The sequence below is a fragment of the Salmo salar genome, chromosome 15 (genome assembly GCF_965601325.2).
Source record: "Salmo salar chromosome 15, fSalSal1, whole genome shotgun sequence".
NCBI classification, from domain to species: domain Eukaryota; kingdom Metazoa; phylum Chordata; class Actinopteri; order Salmoniformes; family Salmonidae; genus Salmo; species Salmo salar.
Genome location: NC_138305.1, coordinates 27,571,027 through 27,590,500, shown reverse-complemented (window position 1 = coordinate 27,590,500; position 19,474 = coordinate 27,571,027). Strand labels below are relative to the sequence as shown.

The following is a 19,474-nucleotide window of genomic DNA, read 5'->3' as shown; positions in this document are numbered from 1 at the left end:
ACCTTAGCCAATGAGAGATACTAACCTTAGCCAATGAGAAATACTAACCTTAGCCAATGATAAATACTAACCTTAGCCAATCAGAGATACTAACCTTAGCCAATGAGAGATACTAACCTTAGCCAATGATAAATACTAACCTAAGCCAATGAGAGATACTAACCTTAGCCAATGATAGATACTAACCTTAGCCAATGAGAGATACTAACGTTAGCCAATGACAGATACTAACCTTAGCCAATGAGAGATACTAACCTTAGCCAATGATAAATACTAACCTTAGCCAATGAGAGATGCTAACCTTAGCCAATCAGAGATGCTAACCTTAGCCAATCAGAGATGCTAACCTTAGCCAATGAGAGATACTACCTTAGCCAATGATAAATACTAACCGTAGCCAATGAGAAATACTAACCTTAGCCAATGATAAATACTAACCTTAGCCAATGAGAGATACTAACCTTAGCCAATTAGAGGACTAACCTTAGCCAATGAGAGATACTAACCTTAGCCAATGAGAGATACTAACCTTAGCCAATGAGAGATACTAACCTTAGCCAATGATAAATTACTAACCTTAGCCAATGAGAGATGCTAACCTTAGCCAATGAGAGATACTAACCTTAGCCAATGATAAATACTAACCTTAGCATATGAGACATACTAACCTTAGCCAATGAGAGATACTAACCTTAGCCAATGAGAGATACTAACCTTAGCCAATTAGAGATTCTAACCTTAGCCAATGGGAGATACTAACCTTAGCCAATTAGAGATACTAACCTTAGCCAATGAGAGATACTAACCTTAGCCAATGATAAATACTAACCTTAGCCAATGAGAGATACTAACGTTAGCCAATGACAGATACTAACCTTAGCCAATGAGAGATACTAACCTTAGCCAATGATAAATACTAACCTTAGCCAATGAGAGATACTAACCTTAGCCAATGAGAGATACTAACCGTAGCCAATCAGAGATGCTAACCTTAGCCAATGAGAGATACTACCTTAGCCAATGATAAATACTAACCGTAGCCAATGAGAAATACTAACCTTAGCCAATGATAAATACTAACCTTAGCCAATGAGGGATACTAACCTTAGCCAATGAGAGGACTAACCTTAGCCAATGAGAGATACTAACCTTAGCCAATGAGAGATACTAACCTTAGCCAATGAGAGATACTAACCTTAGCCAATGATAAATTACTAACCTTAGCCAATGAGAGATGCTAACCTTAGCCAATGAGAGATACTAACCTTAGCCAATGAGACATAATAACCTTAGCCAATGAGAGATACTAACCTTAGCCAATGATAAATACTAACCTTAGCCAATGATAAATACTTACCTTAGCCAATGAGAGATACTAACCTTAGCCAATGAGAGATACTAACCTTAGCCAATGAGAGATACTAACCTTAGCCAATGAGAAATACTAACCTTAGCCAATGAGAGATACTAACCTTAGCCAATGAGAGATACTAACCTTAGCCAATGAGAGATACTAACCTTAGCCAATGAGAAATACTAACCTTAGCCAATGATAAATACTAACCTTAGCCAATCAGAGATACTAACCTTAGCCAATGAGAGATACTAACCTTAGCCAATGATAAATACTAACCTAAGCCAATGAGAGATACTAACCTTAGCCAATGATAAATACTAACCTTAGCCAATGAGAGATACTAACGTTAGCCAATGACAGATACTAACCTTAGCCAATGAGAGATACTAACCTTAGCCAATGATAAATACTAACCTTAGCCAATGAGAGATACTAACCTTAGCCAATGAGAGATGCTAACCTTAGCCAATCAGAGATGCTAACCTTAGCCAATGAGAGATACTACCTTAGCCAATGATAAATACTAACCGTAGCCAATGAGAAATACTAACCTTAGCCAATGATAAATACTAACCTTAGCCAATGAGAGATACTAACCTTAGCCAATTAGAGGACTAACCTTAGCCAATGAGAGATACTAACCTTAGCCAATGAGAGATACTAACCTTAGCCAATGAGAGATACTAACCTTAGCCAATGATAAATTACTAACCTTAGCCAATGAGAGATGCTAACCTTAGCCAATGAGAGATACTAACCTTAGCCAATGATAAATACTAACCTTAGCCAATGAGAGATACTAACCTTAGCCAATGACAGATACTAACCTTAGCCAATGAGAGATACTAACCTTAGCCAATGATAAATACTAACCTTAGCCAATGAGAGATACTAACCTTAGCCAATGAGAGATACTAACCTTAGCCAATCAGAGATGCTAACCTTAGCCAATGAGAGATACTAACCTTAGCCAATGATAAATACTAACCTTAGCCAATGAGAAATACTAACCTTAGCCAATGATAAATACTAACCTTAGCCAATGAGAGATACTAACCTTAGCCAATGAGAGATACTAACCTTAGCCAATGAGAGATACTAACCTTAGCCAATGAGAGATACTAACCTTAGCCAATGAGAGATACTAACCTTAGCCAATGATAAATTACTAACCTTAGCCAATGAGAGATGCTAACCTTAGCCAATGAGAGATACTAACCTTAGCCAATGAGACATACTAACCTTAGCCAATGAGAGATACTAACCTTAGCCAATGAGAGATACTAACCTTAGCCAATGATAGATACTAACCTTAGCCAATGAGAGATACTAACCTTAGCCAATGAGAGATACTAACCTTAGCCAATGAGAAATACTAACCTTAGCCAATGATAAATACTAACCTTAGCCAATGAGAGATACTAACCTTAGCCAATGAGAGATACTAACCTTAGCCAATGAGAGATACTAACCTTAGCCAATGAGAAATACTAACCTTAGCCAATGATAAATACTAACCTTAGCCAATCAGAGATACTAACCTTAGCCAATGAGAGATACTAACCTTAGCCAATGATAAATACTAACCTAAGCCAATGAGAGATACTAACCTTAGCCAATGATAAATACTAACCTTAGCCAATGAGAGATACTAACGTTAGCCAATGACAGATACTAACCTTAGCCAATGAGAGATACTAACCTTAGCCAATGATAAATACTAACCTTAGCCAATGAGAGATACTAACCTTAGCCAATGAGAGATGCTAACCTTAGCCAATCAGAGATGCTAACCTTAGCCAATGAGAGATACTACCTTAGCCAATGATAAATACTAACCGTAGCCAATGAGAAATACTAACCTTAGCCAATGATAAATACTAACCTTAGCCAATGAGAGATACTAACCTTAGCCAATTAGAGGACTAACCTTAGCCAATGAGAGATACTAACCTTAGCCAATGAGAGATACTAACCTTAGCCAATGAGAGATACTAACCTTAGCCAATGATAAATTACTAACCTTAGCCAATGAGAGATGCTAACCTTAGCCAATGAGAGATACTAACCTTAGCCAATGATAAATACTAACCTTAGCCAATGAGACATACTAACCTTAGCCAATGAGAGATACTAACCTTAGCCAATGAGAGATACTAACCTTAGCCAATGAGAGATACTAACCTTAGCCAATCAGAGATACTAACCTTAGCCAATGAGACATAATAACCTTAGCCAATGAGAGATACTAACCTTAGCCAATGATAAATACTAACCTTAGCCAATGATAAATACTTACCTTAGCCAATGAGAGATACTAACCTTAGCCAATGAGAGATACTAACCTTAGCCAATGAGAGATACTAACCTTAGCCAATGAGAAATACTAACCTTAGCCAATGAGAGATGCTAACCTTAGCCAATCAGAGATACTAAACTTAGCCAATGATAAATACTAACCTTAGCCAATGATAAATACTAACGTTAGCCAATGAGAGATACTAACCTTAGCCAATGAGAGATACTAACGTTAGCCAATCAGAGATACTAACCTTAGCCAATCAGAGATACTAACCTTAGCCAATGAGAGATACTAACCTTAGCCAATGTGAGATACTAACATTAGCCAATGAGAGATACTAACCTTAGCCAATCAGAGATACTAACCTTAGCCAATGATAAATACTAACCTTAACCAATGAAAGATACTAACGTTAGCCAATGATAAATACTAACCTTAGCCAATGAGAAATACTAACCTTAGCCAATGAGAGATACTAACCTTAGCCAATGATAAATGCTAACCTTAGCCAATAAGAGATACTAACCTTAGCCAATTAGAGATTCTAACCTTAGCCAATTAGAGATTCTAACCTTAGCCAATGGGAGATACTAACCTTAGCCAATTAGAGATACTAACCTTAGCCAATGAGAGATACTAACCTTAGCCAATGATAAATACTAACCTTAGCCAATGAGAGATACTAACGTTAGCCAATGACAGATACTAACCTTAGCCAATGAGAGATACTAACCTTAGCCAATGATAAATACTAACCTTAGCCAATGAGAGATACTAACCTTAGCCAATGAGAAATACTAACCTTAGCCAATGAGAAATACTAACCTTAGCCAATGAGAAATACTAACCTTAGCCAATGAGAAATACTAACCTTAGCCAATGACAGATACTAACCTTAGCCAATGAGAGATACTAACCTTAGCCAATGAGAAATACTAACCTTAGCCAATGATAAATACTAACCTTAGCCAATCAGAGATACTAACCTTAGCCAATGAGAGATACTAACCTTAGCCAATGATAAATACTAACCTAAGCCAATGAGAGATACTAACCTTAGCCAATGATAGATACTAACCTTAGCCAATGAGAGATACTAACGTTAGCCAATGACAGATACTAACCTTAGCCAATGAGAGATACTAACCTTAGCCAATGATAAATACTAACCTTAGCCAATGAGAGATGCTAACCTTAGCCAATCAGAGATGCTAACCTTAGCCAATCAGAGATGCTAACCTTAGCCAATGAGAGATACTACCTTAGCCAATGATAAATACTAACCGTAGCCAATGAGAAATACTAACCTTAGCCAATGATAAATACTAACCTTAGCCAATGAGAGATACTAACCTTAGCCAATTAGAGGACTAACCTTAGCCAATGAGAGATACTAACCTTAGCCAATGAGAGATACTAACCTTAGCCAATGAGAGATACTAACCTTAGCCAATGATAAATTACTAACCTTAGCCAATGAGAGATGCTAACCTTAGCCAATGAGAGATACTAACCTTAGCCAATGATAAATACTAACCTTAGCATATGAGACATACTAACCTTAGCCAATGAGAGATACTAACCTTAGCCAATGAGAGATACTAACCTTAGCCAATTAGAGATTCTAACCTTAGCCAATGGGAGATACTAACCTTAGCCAATTAGAGATACTAACCTTAGCCAATGAGAGATACTAACCTTAGCCAATGATAAATACTAACCTTAGCCAATGAGAGATACTAACGTTAGCCAATGACAGATACTAACCTTAGCCAATGAGAGATACTAACCTTAGCCAATGATAAATACTAACCTTAGCCAATGAGAGATACTAACCTTAGCCAATGAGAGATACTAACCTTAGCCAATCAGAGATGCTAACCTTAGCCAATGAGAGATACTACCTTAGCCAATGATAAATACTAACCGTAGCCAATGAGAAATACTAACTTTAGCCAATGATAAATACTAACCTTAGCCAATGAGGGATACTAACCTTAGCCAATGAGAGGACTAACCTTAGCCAATGAGAGATACTAACCTTAGCCAATGAGAGATACTAACCTTAGCCAATGAGAGATACTAACCTTAGCCAATGATAAATTACTAACCTTAGCCAATGAGAGATGCTAACCTTAGCCAATGAGAGATACTAACCTTAGCCAATGAGACATAATAACCTTAGCCAATGAGAGATACTAACCTTAGCCAATGATAAATACTAACCTTAGCCAATGATAAATACTTACCTTAGCCAATGAGAGATACTAACCTTAGCCAATGAGAGATACTAACCTTAGCCAATGAGAGATACTAACCTTAGCCAATGAGAAATACTAACCTTAGCCAATGAGAGATGCTAACCTTAGCCAATCAGATATACTAATCTTAGCCAATGATAAATACTAACCTTAGCCAATGATAAATACTAACCTTAGCCAATGACAGATACTAACCTTACCCAATGAGAGATACTAACCTTAGCCAATGAGAAATACTAACCTTAGCCAATGATAAATACTAACCTTAGCCAATCAGAGATACTAACCTTAGCCAATGAGAGATACTAACCTTAGCCAATGATAAATACTAACCTAAGCCAATGAGAGATACTAACCTTAGCCAATGATAAATACTAACCTTAGCCAATGAGAGATACTAACCTTAGCCAATGAGAGATACTAACCTTAGCCAATCAGAGATACTAACCTTAGCCAATGAGAGATACTAACCTTAGCCAATGATAAATACTAACCTAAGCCAATGAGAGATACTAACCTTAGCCAATGATAAATACTAACCTTAGCCAATGAGAGATACTAACCTTAGCCAATGAGAGATACTAACCTTAGCCAATGAGAGATACTAACCTTAGCCAATGAGAAATACTAACCTAAGCCAATGAGAGATACTAACCTTAGCCAATGATAAATACTAACCTTAGCCAATGAGAGATACTAACGTTAGCCAATGACAGATACTAACCTTAGCCAATGAGAGATACTAACCTTAGCCAATGATAAATACTAACCTTAGCCAATGAGAGATACTAACCTTAGCCAATGAGAGATGCTAACCTTAGCCAATCAGAGATGCTAACCTTAGCCAATGAGAGATACTACCTTAGCCAATGATAAATACTAACCGTAGCCAATGAGAAATACTAACCTTAGCCAATGATAAATACTAACCTTAGCCAATGAGAGATACTAACCTTAGCCAATTAGAGGACTAACCTTAGCCAATGAGAGATACTAACCTTAGCCAATGAGAGATACTAACCTTAGCCAATGAGAGATACTAACCTTAGCCAATGATAAATTACTAACCTTAGCCAATGAGAGATGCTAACCTTAGCCAATGAGAGATACTAACCTTAGCCAATGATAAATACTAACCTTAGCCAATGAGACATACTAACCTTAGCCAATGAGAGATACTAACCTTAGCCAATGAGAGATACTAACCTTAGCCAATGAGAGATACTAACCTTAGCCAATCAGAGATACTAACCTTAGCCAATGAGACATAATAACCTTAGCCAATGAGAGATACTAACCTTAGCCAATGATAAATACTAACCTTAGCCAATGATAAATACTTACCTTAGCCAATGAGAGATACTAACCTTAGCCAATGAGAGATACTAACCTTAGCCAATGAGAGATACTAACCTTAGCCAATGAGAAATACTAACCTTAGCCAATGAGAGATGCTAACCTTAGCCAATCAGAGATACTAAACTTAGCCAATGATAAATACTAACCTTAGCCAATGATAAATACTAACGTTAGCCAATGAGAGATACTAACCTTAGCCAATGAGAGATACTAACGTTAGCCAATCAGAGATACTAACCTTAGCCAATCAGAGATACTAACCTTAGCCAATGAGAGATACTAACCTTAGCCAATGTGAGATACTAACATTAGCCAATGAGAGATACTAACCTTAGCCAATCAGAGATACTAACCTTAGCCAATGATAAATACTAACCTTAACCAATGAAAGATACTAACGTTAGCCAATGATAAATACTAACCTTAGCCAATGAGAAATACTAACCTTAGCCAATGAGAGATACTAACCTTAGCCAATGATAAATGCTAACCTTAGCCAATAAGAGATACTAACCTTAGCCAATTAGAGATTCTAACCTTAGCCAATTAGAGATTCTAACCTTAGCCAATGGGAGATACTAACCTTAGCCAATTAGAGATACTAACCTTAGCCAATGAGAGATACTAACCTTAGCCAATGATAAATACTAACCTTAGCCAATGAGAGATACTAACGTTAGCCAATGACAGATACTAACCTTAGCCAATGAGAGATACTAACCTTAGCCAATGATAAATACTAACCTTAGCCAATGAGAGATACTAACCTTAGCCAATGAGAGATACTAACCTTAGCCAATCAGAGATGCTAACCTTAGCCAATGAGAGATACTACCTTAGCCAATGATAAATACTAACCGTAGCCAATGAGAAATACTAACCTTAGCCAATGATAAATACTAACCTTAGCCAATGAGGGATACTAACCTTAGCCAATGAGAGATACTAACCTTAGCCAATGAGAGATACTAACCTTAGCCAATGAGACCTAATAACCTTAGCCAATGAGAGATGCTAACCTTAGCCAATCAGAGATACTAAACTTAGCCAATGATAAATACTAACCTTAGCCAATGAGAAATACTAACCTTAGCCAATGAGAGATACTAACCTTAGCCAATGAGAGATACTAACCTTAGCCAATGAGAGATACTAACCTTAGCCAATGAGAAATACTAACCTTAGCCAATGATAAATACTAACCTTAGCCAATCAGAGATACTAACCTTAGCCAATGAGAGATACTAACCTTAGCCAATGATAAATACTAACCTTAGCCAATGAGAGATACTAACCTTAGCCAATGATAAATACTAACCTTAGCCAATGAGAGATACTAACCTTAGCCAATGAGAAATACTAACCTTAGCCAATGAGATATACTAACCTTAGCCAATGAGAAATACTAACCTTAGCCAATGAGAAATACTAACCTTAGCCAATGATAAATACTAACCTTAGCCAATTAGAGATACTAACCTTAGCCAATGAGAGATACTAACCTTAGCCAATGAGAGATACTAACCTTAGCCAATGAGAGATACTAACCTTAGCCAATGAGAGATACTAACCTTAGCCAATGAGAGATACTAACCTTAGCCAATGATAAATACTAACCTTAGCCAATGAGAGATACTAACCTTAGCCAATGAGAGATACTAACCTTAGCCAATGAGAGATACTAACCTTAGCCAATGATAAATACTAACCTTAGCCAATGAGAGATACTAACCTTAGCCAATGATAAATACTAACCTTAGCCAATGAGAGATACTAACCTTAGCCAATGAGAGATACTAACCTTAGCCAATGAGAGATACTAACCTTAGCCAATGAGAGATACTAACCTTAGCCAATGAGAGATACTAACCTTAGCCAATGATAAATACTAACCTTAGCCAATGAGAGATACTAACGTTAGCCAATGACAGATACTAACCTTAGCCAATGAGAGATACTAACCTTAGCCAATCAGAGATGCTAACCTTAGCCAATGAGAGATACTACCTTAGCCAATGATAAATACTAACCGTAGCCAATGAGAAATACTAACCTTAGCCAATGATAAATACTAACCTTAGCCAATGAGAGATACTAACCTTAGCCAATTAGAGGACTAACCTTAGCCAATGAGAGATACTAACCTTAGCCAATGAGAGATACTAACCTTAGCCAATGAGAGATACTAACCTTAGCCAATGATAAATTACTAACCTTAGCCAATGAGAGATGCTAACCTTAGCCAATGAGAGATACTAACCTTAGCCAATGATAAATACTAACCTTAGCCAATGAGACATACTAACCTTAGCCAATGAGAGATACTAACCTTAGCCAATGAGAGATACTAACCTTAGCCAATTAGAGATTCTAACCTTAGCCAATGGGAGATACTAACCTTAGCCAATTAGAGATACTAACCTTAGCCAATGAGAGATACTAACCTTAGCCAATGATAAATACTAACCTTAGCCAATGAGAGATACTAACGTTAGCCAATGACAGATACTAACCTTAGCCAATGAGAGATACTAACCTTAGCCAATGATAAATACTAACCTTAGCCAATGAGAGATACTAACCTTAGCCAATGAGAGATACTAACCTTAGCCAATCAGAGATGCTAACCTTAGCCAATGAGAGATACTACCTTAGCCAATGATAAATACTAACCGTAGCCAATGAGAAATACTAACCTTAGCCAATGATAAATACTAACCTTAGCCAATGAGGGATACTAACCTTAGCCAATGAGAGGACTAACCTTAGCCAATGAGAGATACTAACCTTAGCCAATGAGAGATACTAACCTTAGCCAATGAGAGATACTAACCTTAGCCAATGATAAATTACTAACCTTAGCCAATGAGAGATGCTAACCTTAGCCAATGAGAGATACTAACCTTAGCCAATGAGACATAATAACCTTAGCCAATGAGAGATACTAACCTTAGCCAATGATAAATACTAACCTTAGCCAATGATAAATACTTACCTTAGCCAATGAGAGATACTAACCTTAGCCAATGAGAGATACTAACCTTAGCCAATGAGAGATACTAACCTTAGCCAATGAGAAATACTAACCTTAGCCAATGAGAGATGCTAACCTTAGCCAATCAGATATACTAATCTTAGCCAATGATAAATACTAACCTTAGCCAATGATAAATACTAACCTTAGCCAATGACAGATACTAACCTTAGCCAATGAGAGATACTAACCTTAGCCAATGAGAAATACTAACCTTAGCCAATGATAAATACTAACCTTAGCCAATCAGAGATACTAACCTTAGCCAATGAGAGATACTAACCTTAGCCAATGATAAATACTAACCTAAGCCAATGAGAGATACTAACCTTAGCCAATGATAAATACTAACCTTAGCCAATGAGAGATACTAACGTTAGCCAATGACAGATACTAACCTTAGCCAATGAGAGATACTAACCTTAGCCAATGATAAATACTAACCTTAGCCAATGAGAGATACTAACCTTAGCCAATGAGAGATGCTAACCTTAGCCAATCAGAGATGCTAACCTTAGCCAATGAGAGATACTACCTTAGCCAATGATAAATACTAACCGTAGCCAATGAGAAATACTAACCTTAGCCAATGATAAATACTAACCTTAGCCAATGAGAGATACTAACCTTAGCCAATTAGAGGACTAACCTTAGCCAATGAGAGATACTAACCTTAGCCAATGAGAGATACTAACCTTAGCCAATGAGAGATACTAACCTTAGCCAATGATAAATTACTAACCTTAGCCAATGAGAGATGCTAACCTTAGCCAATGAGAGATACTAACCTTAGCCAATGATAAATACTAACCTTAGCCAATGAGACATACTAACCTTAGCCAATGAGAGATACTAACCTTAGCCAATGAGAGATACTAACCTTAGCCAATTAGAGATTCTAACCTTAGCCAATGGGAGATACTAACCTTAGCCAATTAGAGATACTAACCTTAGCCAATGAGAGATACTAACCTTAGCCAATGATAAATACTAACCTTAGCCAATGAGAGATACTAACGTTAGCCAATGACAGATACTAACCTTAGCCAATGAGAGATACTAACCTTAGCCAATGATAAATACTAACCTTAGCCAATGAGAGATACTAACCTTAGCCAATGAGAGATACTAACCTTAGCCAATCAGAGATGCTAACCTTAGCCAATGAGAGATACTACCTTAGCCAATGATAAATACTAACCGTAGCCAATGAGAAATACTAACCTTAGCCAATGATAAATACTAACCTTAGCCAATGAGGGATACTAACCTTAGCCAATGAGAGGACTAACCTTAGCCAATGAGAGATACTAACCTTAGCCAATGAGAGATACTAACCTTAGCCAATGAGAGATACTAACCTTAGCCAATGATAAATTACTAACCTTAGCCAATGAGAGATGCTAACCTTAGCCAATGAGAGATACTAACCTTAGCCAATGATAAATACTAACCTTAGCCAATGAGAGATACTAACCTTAGCCAATTAGAGGACTAACCTTAGCCAATGAGAGATACTAACCTTAGCCAATGATAAATACTAACCTTAGCCAATGAGAGATACTAACCTTAGCCAATTAGAGGACTAACCTTAGCCAATGAGAGATACTAACCTTAGCCAATGAGAGATACTAACCTTAGCCAATGAGAGATACTAACCTTAGCCAATGATAAATTACTAACCTTAGCCAATGAGAGATGCTAACCTTAGCCAATGAGAGATGCTAACCTTAGCCAATGAGAGATACTAACCTTAGCCAATGAGAGATACTAACCTTAGCCAATGAGACATAATAACCTTAGCCAATGAGAGATACTAACCTTAGCCAATGATAAATACTAACCTTAGCCAATGATAAATACTTACCTTAGCCAATGAGAGATACTAACCTTAGCCAATGAGAGATACTAACCTTAGCCAATGAGAGATACTAACCTTAGCCAATGAGAAATACTAACCTTAGCCAATGAGAGATGCTAACCTTAGCCAATCAGAGATACTAAACTTAGCCAATGATAAATACTAACCTTAGCCAATGATAAATACTAACCTTAGCCAATGAGAGATACTAACCTTAGCCAATGAGAGATACTAACCTTAGCCAATGAGAGATACTAACCTTAGCCAATGAGAAATACTAACCTTAGCCAATGATAAATACTAACCTTAGCCAATTAGAGATGCTAACCTTAGCCAATGAGAGATACTAACCTTAGCCAATGAGAGATACTAACCTTAGCCAATTAGAGATACTAACCTTAGCCAATGAGAGATACTAACCTTAGCCAATGAGAGATACTAACCTTAGCCAATGATAAATACTAACCTTAGCCAATGAGACATACTAACCTTAGCCAATGAGAGATACTAACCTTAGCCAATGAGAGATACTAACCTTAGCCAATGAGAGATACTAACCTTAGCCAATCAGAGATACTAACCTTAGCCAATGAGACATAATAACCTTAGCCAATGAGAGATACTAACCTTAGCCAATGATAAATACTAACCTTAGCCAATGATAAATACTTACCTTAGCCAATGAGAGATACTAACCTTAGCCAATGAGAGATACTAACCTTAGCCAATGAGAGATACTAACCTTAGCCAATGAGAAATACTAACCTTAGCCAATGAGAGATGCTAACCTTAGCCAATCAGAGATACTAAACTTAGCCAATGATAAATACTAACCTTAGCCAATGATAAATACTAACCTTAGCCAATGAGAGATACTAACCTTAGCCAATGAGAGATACTAACCTTAGCCAATGAGAGATACTAACCTTAGCCAATGAGAAATACTAACCTTAGCCAATGAGAAATACTAACCTTAGCCAATGATAAATACTAACCTTAGCCAATTAGAGATGCTAACCTTAGCCAATGAGAGATACTAACCTTAGCCAATGAGAGATACTAACCTTAGCCAATTAGAGATACTAACCTTAGCCAATGAGAGATACTAACCTTAGCCAATGAGAGATACTAACCTTAGCCAATGATAAATACTAACCTTAGCCAATGGGAGATTCTAACCTTAGCCAATGAGAGATACTAACCTTAGCCAATCAGAGATACTAACCTTAGCCAATGATAAATACTAACCTTTGCCAATGAGAGATACTAACCTTAGCCAATGATAAATACTAACCTTAGCCAATGAGAGGACTAACAGTAGCCAATGATAAATACTAACCGTAGCCAATGAGAGATACAAACCTTAGCAAATGATAAATTCTAACCTTAGTCAGTGAGAGATACTAACCTTAGCCAATGAGAAGGCAGTGAGGGGCATTACTCCAAACTGGGCCACCACTGCAATGGCTACTCCTTTAGGTTTCAGGATGTGGGCCTTTAGAGAATAATAAACAACATTAATATTATGAATAGAATATTTAATTTGTAACATTTCACAAACCCGAAAACTTCTTTAATCACAGCAACAAAAAACATCACATAACAGGAGGAAGATAACCCCAAAAAGTCTGAAACAACTGGAAACTAGAGACGAGCATCATCAGAACCTTGATCTTGGACACCTCCATGGTACAGCCCAGTGAAACCATGGTGATGAAGAGGATCACTATGCTGGTGATGCTGATGGTCTGGTCTATTATGGGTGGCAGGCGGGGGAAATGGGTTGGAGTGATGTTGAATAGTGAACTGTCATTGGACGACAGGTACTGATCAGAGAACACGGCCATGGCGGTGTCAATGGTGTCTTCCATTTGTATCGTCTCTGGTCGGAGCCTTTGGGAGAGAGACAGAGAGGGAGAGAGAGGGAGAGAGGGAGATCAAGGGTGAGAGAGAGAGACGGAGAGAGAGGGAGAGAGAGAGAGATAGAGAGAGAGAGAGGGAGAGAGAGATAGGAGAGAGAAAGAGAGAGACGGAGAGAGGGGGAGAGGGGGACAGAGAGAGAGAGAGAAAGAAAGAGAGGGATAAAGAGACAGAGAGAGGGAGAGAGAAACAGAGAGAGAGAGCGAGAGAGAGAGGCGAGACAGAGAGAGACAGAGAGAGACAGAGAGAGAGAGAGATATTGTAGTGGGCACTAGTAAACATACTGCTTTAATTAGCATTTTTACTAATAACATATATTTTTTAAACGGTCTGGTAAATCCTATGTGGCAGAACTCCTTCAACTCCAAGTCATTTAGTCCTTAAGTACTATTGACTAAAAGTCATTGCTTACTTATACAAGTGAAGCTGTTGACTCACTGAAAGCATGAGAGCAGATAATACGATCTTATGTCTGTCTTTTCAACATAAAACAAGATATTTACAGCAGTTAATACTCACATATGATCTCTAAGCTAACCAGTGCATGTTTAGTTTTTTGAATGCTGTTTGTTGCTTCTGCATGAGTTTTGCAGTCAGTTGCATGTCTTCATCTCAACATTTGTAACCTACAGAGACAGTACAGCCTTTTCTCTGCTGCCTTTACTTTCCCACCTCATAGCACCTTCCAACATTACACTTCTTTAGCTTCGATGCCAAGCTGCTCATCTCATCTCCCCACTCTCTACATATCTCTACCACATCCTCCCTTTACACTTCTGTGAGTGAGGCATAGTATTGCTGCCTTCTGCCTGTGTTCACATACTGTTTAAACACACAATAACTACCTAGAACAACTTTCCTACCTCTATTGATAGCAGTCAATAACGGGTTGAATTCTTATTCATGCAAACTCTTAGAATTGCCATTTCAATACTATGGGGAACTTTAAAAGGGATGCACACACACAAGTTGTGCCAAAGTCTTGTGCAGGTGTGTTTGAGTGTTAAAAAGTATTCAACGGTTAAAGGAAGAAGCTTTTGGATGCTTTAGAACGATTCTTTACAAAGGGAACAGTTGGCAGCAGCTACGTTGTTTTGAATGCATGGTATATGATCATGGTATATGGTCATCCCTCCAGATATCAAACCTCATTTTAGCTGTGTTCTAGGTGTGCAATTCTAAAGTGAGAATAGGACATACATGGGCCCTTCACAGTGGGCCTCTTCACAGTGGGCCGTTTTACAGTGAGCCTCTTTACAGTGGGCGTCTTCACAGTGGGCCTCTTTTCAATGGAACACTTTACAGTGGGCCTTTTTAAAGTGAGCCCCTTCACAGTGGGCCTCTTTACAGTGGGCCTCTTCACAGTGGGCCTCTTTACAGTGGGACATTTCACAGTGGGCCTCTTTACATTATACCTCTTTACAGTGGGCCTCTTTACAGTGGGAAACTTCACAATGGGACACTTCACAGTGGACCTCTTTACAGTGAGCCCCTTTACAGGTGGCCTCTTTACAGTTGGACACTGTACAGTGGGCCTCTTTACAGTGAGCCCCTTCACAGTGGGCCACTTTACAGTGGGACATTTCACAGTGGGCCCCTTCACAGTGTGCCTCTTTACAGTTGGACACTTTACAGTTGGACACTGTACAGTGGGCCTCTTTACAGTGAGCCCCTTCACAGTGGGCCTCTTTACAGTGGGACACATCACAGTGGGCTTCTTCACAGTGGGCCTCTTTACAGTGGGGCACTTTACAGTGGACCTCTTTACAGTGGGCCTCTTTACAGTGGGCCTCTTTACATTGTACCTCTTCACAGTGGGCATCTTCACATTATACCTCTTTACAGTGGGCCTCTTAACAGTGAGCCCCTTTACAGTGGGCCTCTTTACAGTGGGACACTTCACAGTGGGCCTCTTCACAGTGGGCCTCTATACAGTGGTTCTATTTATAGTTGGCCTCTTTACAGTGGGGCACTTTACAGTGGGCCACTTCACAGTTGGCCTCTTTACATTATACCGCTTCACAGTGGGCCTCTTCACATTATACCTCTTCACAGTGGGCCTCTTCACAGTGGGACTCTTTGCATTATGCCTCTTTACAGTGGGCCTCTTTACATTATGCCTCTTTACAGTGGGCCTCTTCACATTATACCTCTTTACATTATACCTCTTTACAGTGGGCCTCTTTACATTAGACCTCTTTACAGTGGGCCACTTCACAGTGGGCCTCTTTACAGTTGCCCTCTTTATAGTGGTCCACTTCACAGTGGGCCTTTTTACAGTTGGCCTCTTCACAGTGGGCCTCTTTACAGTTGCCCTCTTTATAGTGGTCCACTTCACAGTGGGCCTTTTTACAGTTGGCCTCTTCACAGTGGGCCTCTTCACAGTGGACCTCTTCACAGTCGGCCTCTTTACAGTGGGCCTCTTTACAGTTGCCCTCTTTATAGTGGTCCATTTCACAGTGGGCCTCTTCACAGTGGGCCTCTTTACAGTTGCCCTATTTATAGTGGTCCACTTCACAGTGGGCCACTTTACAGTTGCCCTCTTTATAGTGGTCCACTTCACAGTGGGCCTTTTTACAGTTGGCCACTTCACAGTGGGCCTCTTTACCACACATTTCACACTACACTGTACTTATCCTCTGAAAATGTAGTGAAATTATGAGTCTGAGTCTAACTAAGTCCTACTAAATATTCTAATACAACTTTATAACAATCAAGTCCATATTTAGGGTCTTGTCTTACCTTTTAGGAGAAGGTGGATATTCCTTTTGTGGTCTTTCCTGTCTGTGGTCTTTCCTCTCTGTGGTCTTTCCTCTCTGTGGTCTTTCCTGTCTGTGGTCTTTCCTGTCTGTGGTCTTTCCTCTCTGTGGTCTTTCCTGTCTGTGGTCTTTCCTCTCTGTGGTCTTTCCTCTCTGTGGTCTGTGGTCTTTCCTGTCTCTGGTCTTTCCTCTCTGTGGTCTTTCCTGTCTGTGGTTTCTGTGTTGTTAAATGAAGTCGTTCTGCGTGGACACAGCCTTTAAAGTGTATCCTTGTTCTAATGTGGCTAATTATTGCCAGAGTGAGAGTGGTAAATATCTGTCTGTGAATCAGTCTTCTGGACCGGGAGTATTATGTCCTCCTCCCCTCACCTGTTCCTCTTATCTCTGCTGTCTCCCTCCTGCAATGGATATCAGATCCTTTCTCACATTATTGGGATGGGCCCAGGGCCAGTCAGGTGTGTGTCTGTGTGTGTGTGTGTGTGTGTGTGTGTGTGTGTGTGTGTGTGTGTGTGTGTGTGTGTGTGTGTGTGGTGTGTGTGTGTGTGTGTGTGTGTGAGTTGAGTCCTAAAATGGAAAACATATTGTAGTGTATTGTAGTATTGTAGTGTGGTATTGTAGTTTATCGTAGTATTGTTGTGCAGTATTGTAATGCAGTGTAGTATGTAGTGCAGTTTAGTATTGTAGTTTAGTATTGTAGGGTAGTATTTTAGTGCAATATTGTAGTGCAGTTTAGTGTGTAGCGTGGTATAGTATTGTAGTGTAGTATTATAGTGTAGTGTAGTATTGTAGTGTGGTGTAGTATTGCAGTGTAGTGTAGTATTGCAATGCAGTGTAGTATTGCAGTGTAGTGTAGTATTGTAGTGTAGTATTGTAGTGTGGTGTAGTATTGTGGTGTAGTGTAGTATTGTAGTGTAGTATTGTAGCGCAGTGTAGTATTGTAGTGTAGTGTAATATTGTAGTGTAGTATCGTAGTGTAGTGTAGTGTAGTATTGTGGTGTAGTGTGGTGTAGTATTGTAGTGTGGTGTAGTGTAGTATTGTGGTGTAGTATTGTAGTGCAGTGTAGTATTGTAGTGTGGTGTAGTATTGTGGTGTAGTATTGTAGTGTAGTGAAGTATTGTAGCGTGGTGTAGTAGTGTAGTGTAGTGTAGTATTGAAGTGTAGTGTAGTATTGAAGTGTGGTATTGTAGTGTGGTGTACTATTGTATTGTAGTGTAGTATTGTAGCGTAGTGTAGTATTGTAGTGTAGTATTGTATTGTAGTGTAGTACTGTAGTGCAGTAGTGTAGTGTAGTATTGTATTGTATTGTAGTATTGTAGTGCTGTGTCGTATTATAGTGTAGTGTAGTATTGTAGTGCAGTGTACAATTGTATTACAGTGTAGTATTGCAGTATTGTAGTGCAGTGTAGTATTGTATTGTAATGTAGTATTGTTGTTTAGTGCAGTATTGTAGTGTAGTGTAGTATTGCAGTGCAGTGTACAATTGTGGTGTAGTCTAGTATTGTAGTGCAGTGTAGTATTGTCGTGTAGTATTGTACTATAGTAGTGCAGTGCAACATTCAAATCATATCAAATTGTATTGGTCACATACACATATTTAGCAGATGTTATTGCGGGTGTAGCGAAATGCTTGTGTTTCTAGCTCCAACCGTGCAGTAGTATCTAACAATTCACAACAATACACACAAATCTAAACGTGAAAAAATGGAATTAAGAAATATATAAATATTAGGACAAGCAATGTCGGAGTGGCATTGACTACAATACAGTAGAATAGAATACAGTATATACACTACCGTTCAAAAGCTTGGAGTCACTTAGAAAAGTCATGTTTTTGAAAGAAAAGCCAATTTTTTGTCTATTAAAATTAAAATAGAAGGCCAGCATCCCGGAGTCGCCTCTTCACTGTTGACGTTGAGACTGGTGTTTTGCGGGTACTATTTCATGAAGCTGCCAGTTGAGGACTTGTGAGGCGTCTATTTCTCAAACCAGACACTAATGTATTTGCCCTCTTGCAGAGTTGTGCACCGGGGCCTCCCACTCCTCTTTCTATTCTGGTTAGAACCAGTTTGTGCTGTTCGGTGAAGGGAGTAGTACACAGCGTTGTACGTGATCTTCAATTTCTCGTATGGAATAGTCTTCATTTCTCAGAACAAGAATAGATTGATGAGTTTCATAAGAAAGTGCTTTGTTTCTGGCCATTTTGAGCCTGTAATCGAACCCACAAATGCTGATGCTCCAGATACTCAACTAGTCTAAAGATGGCTAGTTTTATTGCTTCTTCAATCAGAACAACAGTTTTCAGCTGTGCTAACATAATTGAAAGAGGGTTTTCTAATGATCAATTAGCCTTTTAAAATGATAAACTTGGATTAGCTAACACAACGTGCCATTGGAACACAGGAGTGATGGTTGCTGATAATGGCCCTATGTAGATATTCCATGCAAAATCATCCGTTTCCAGCTACAATAGTCATTTACAACATTAACAGTGTCTACACTGTATTTCTGATCAATTTGATGTTATTTTAATGGACAAAAATGTGCTTTTCTTTAAAAAACAAGGACATTTCTAAGTGACCCCAAACTTCTGAACGGTAGTGTAAATATGAGAGGAGTAAAG

The 19,474-nt window shown here is 38.7% G+C and overlaps 1 protein-coding gene across 1 annotated transcript in view; it reads right to left on the bottom strand.

Moving 5' to 3' along the window:
• LOC106571093 (hepatic sodium/bile acid cotransporter) overlaps positions 1-17,157 on the bottom strand; it is a 36,110-nt gene extending 18,953 nt beyond the window's left edge. The window contains exons 1-3 of the mRNA XM_045695563.2: positions 16,837-17,157; positions 13,842-14,067; positions 13,583-13,669 (exon numbers count right to left, since the gene is read on the bottom strand). Of these exons, the coding sequence (XP_045551519.1) occupies positions 13,583-13,669; positions 13,842-14,045 (291 nt within the window). The 5' untranslated portion in view covers positions 14,046-14,067; positions 16,837-17,157. The remainder of the gene's footprint in view (positions 1-13,582; positions 13,670-13,841; positions 14,068-16,836) is intronic.
• Between the last annotated feature and the right edge of the window lie 2,317 nt (positions 17,158-19,474).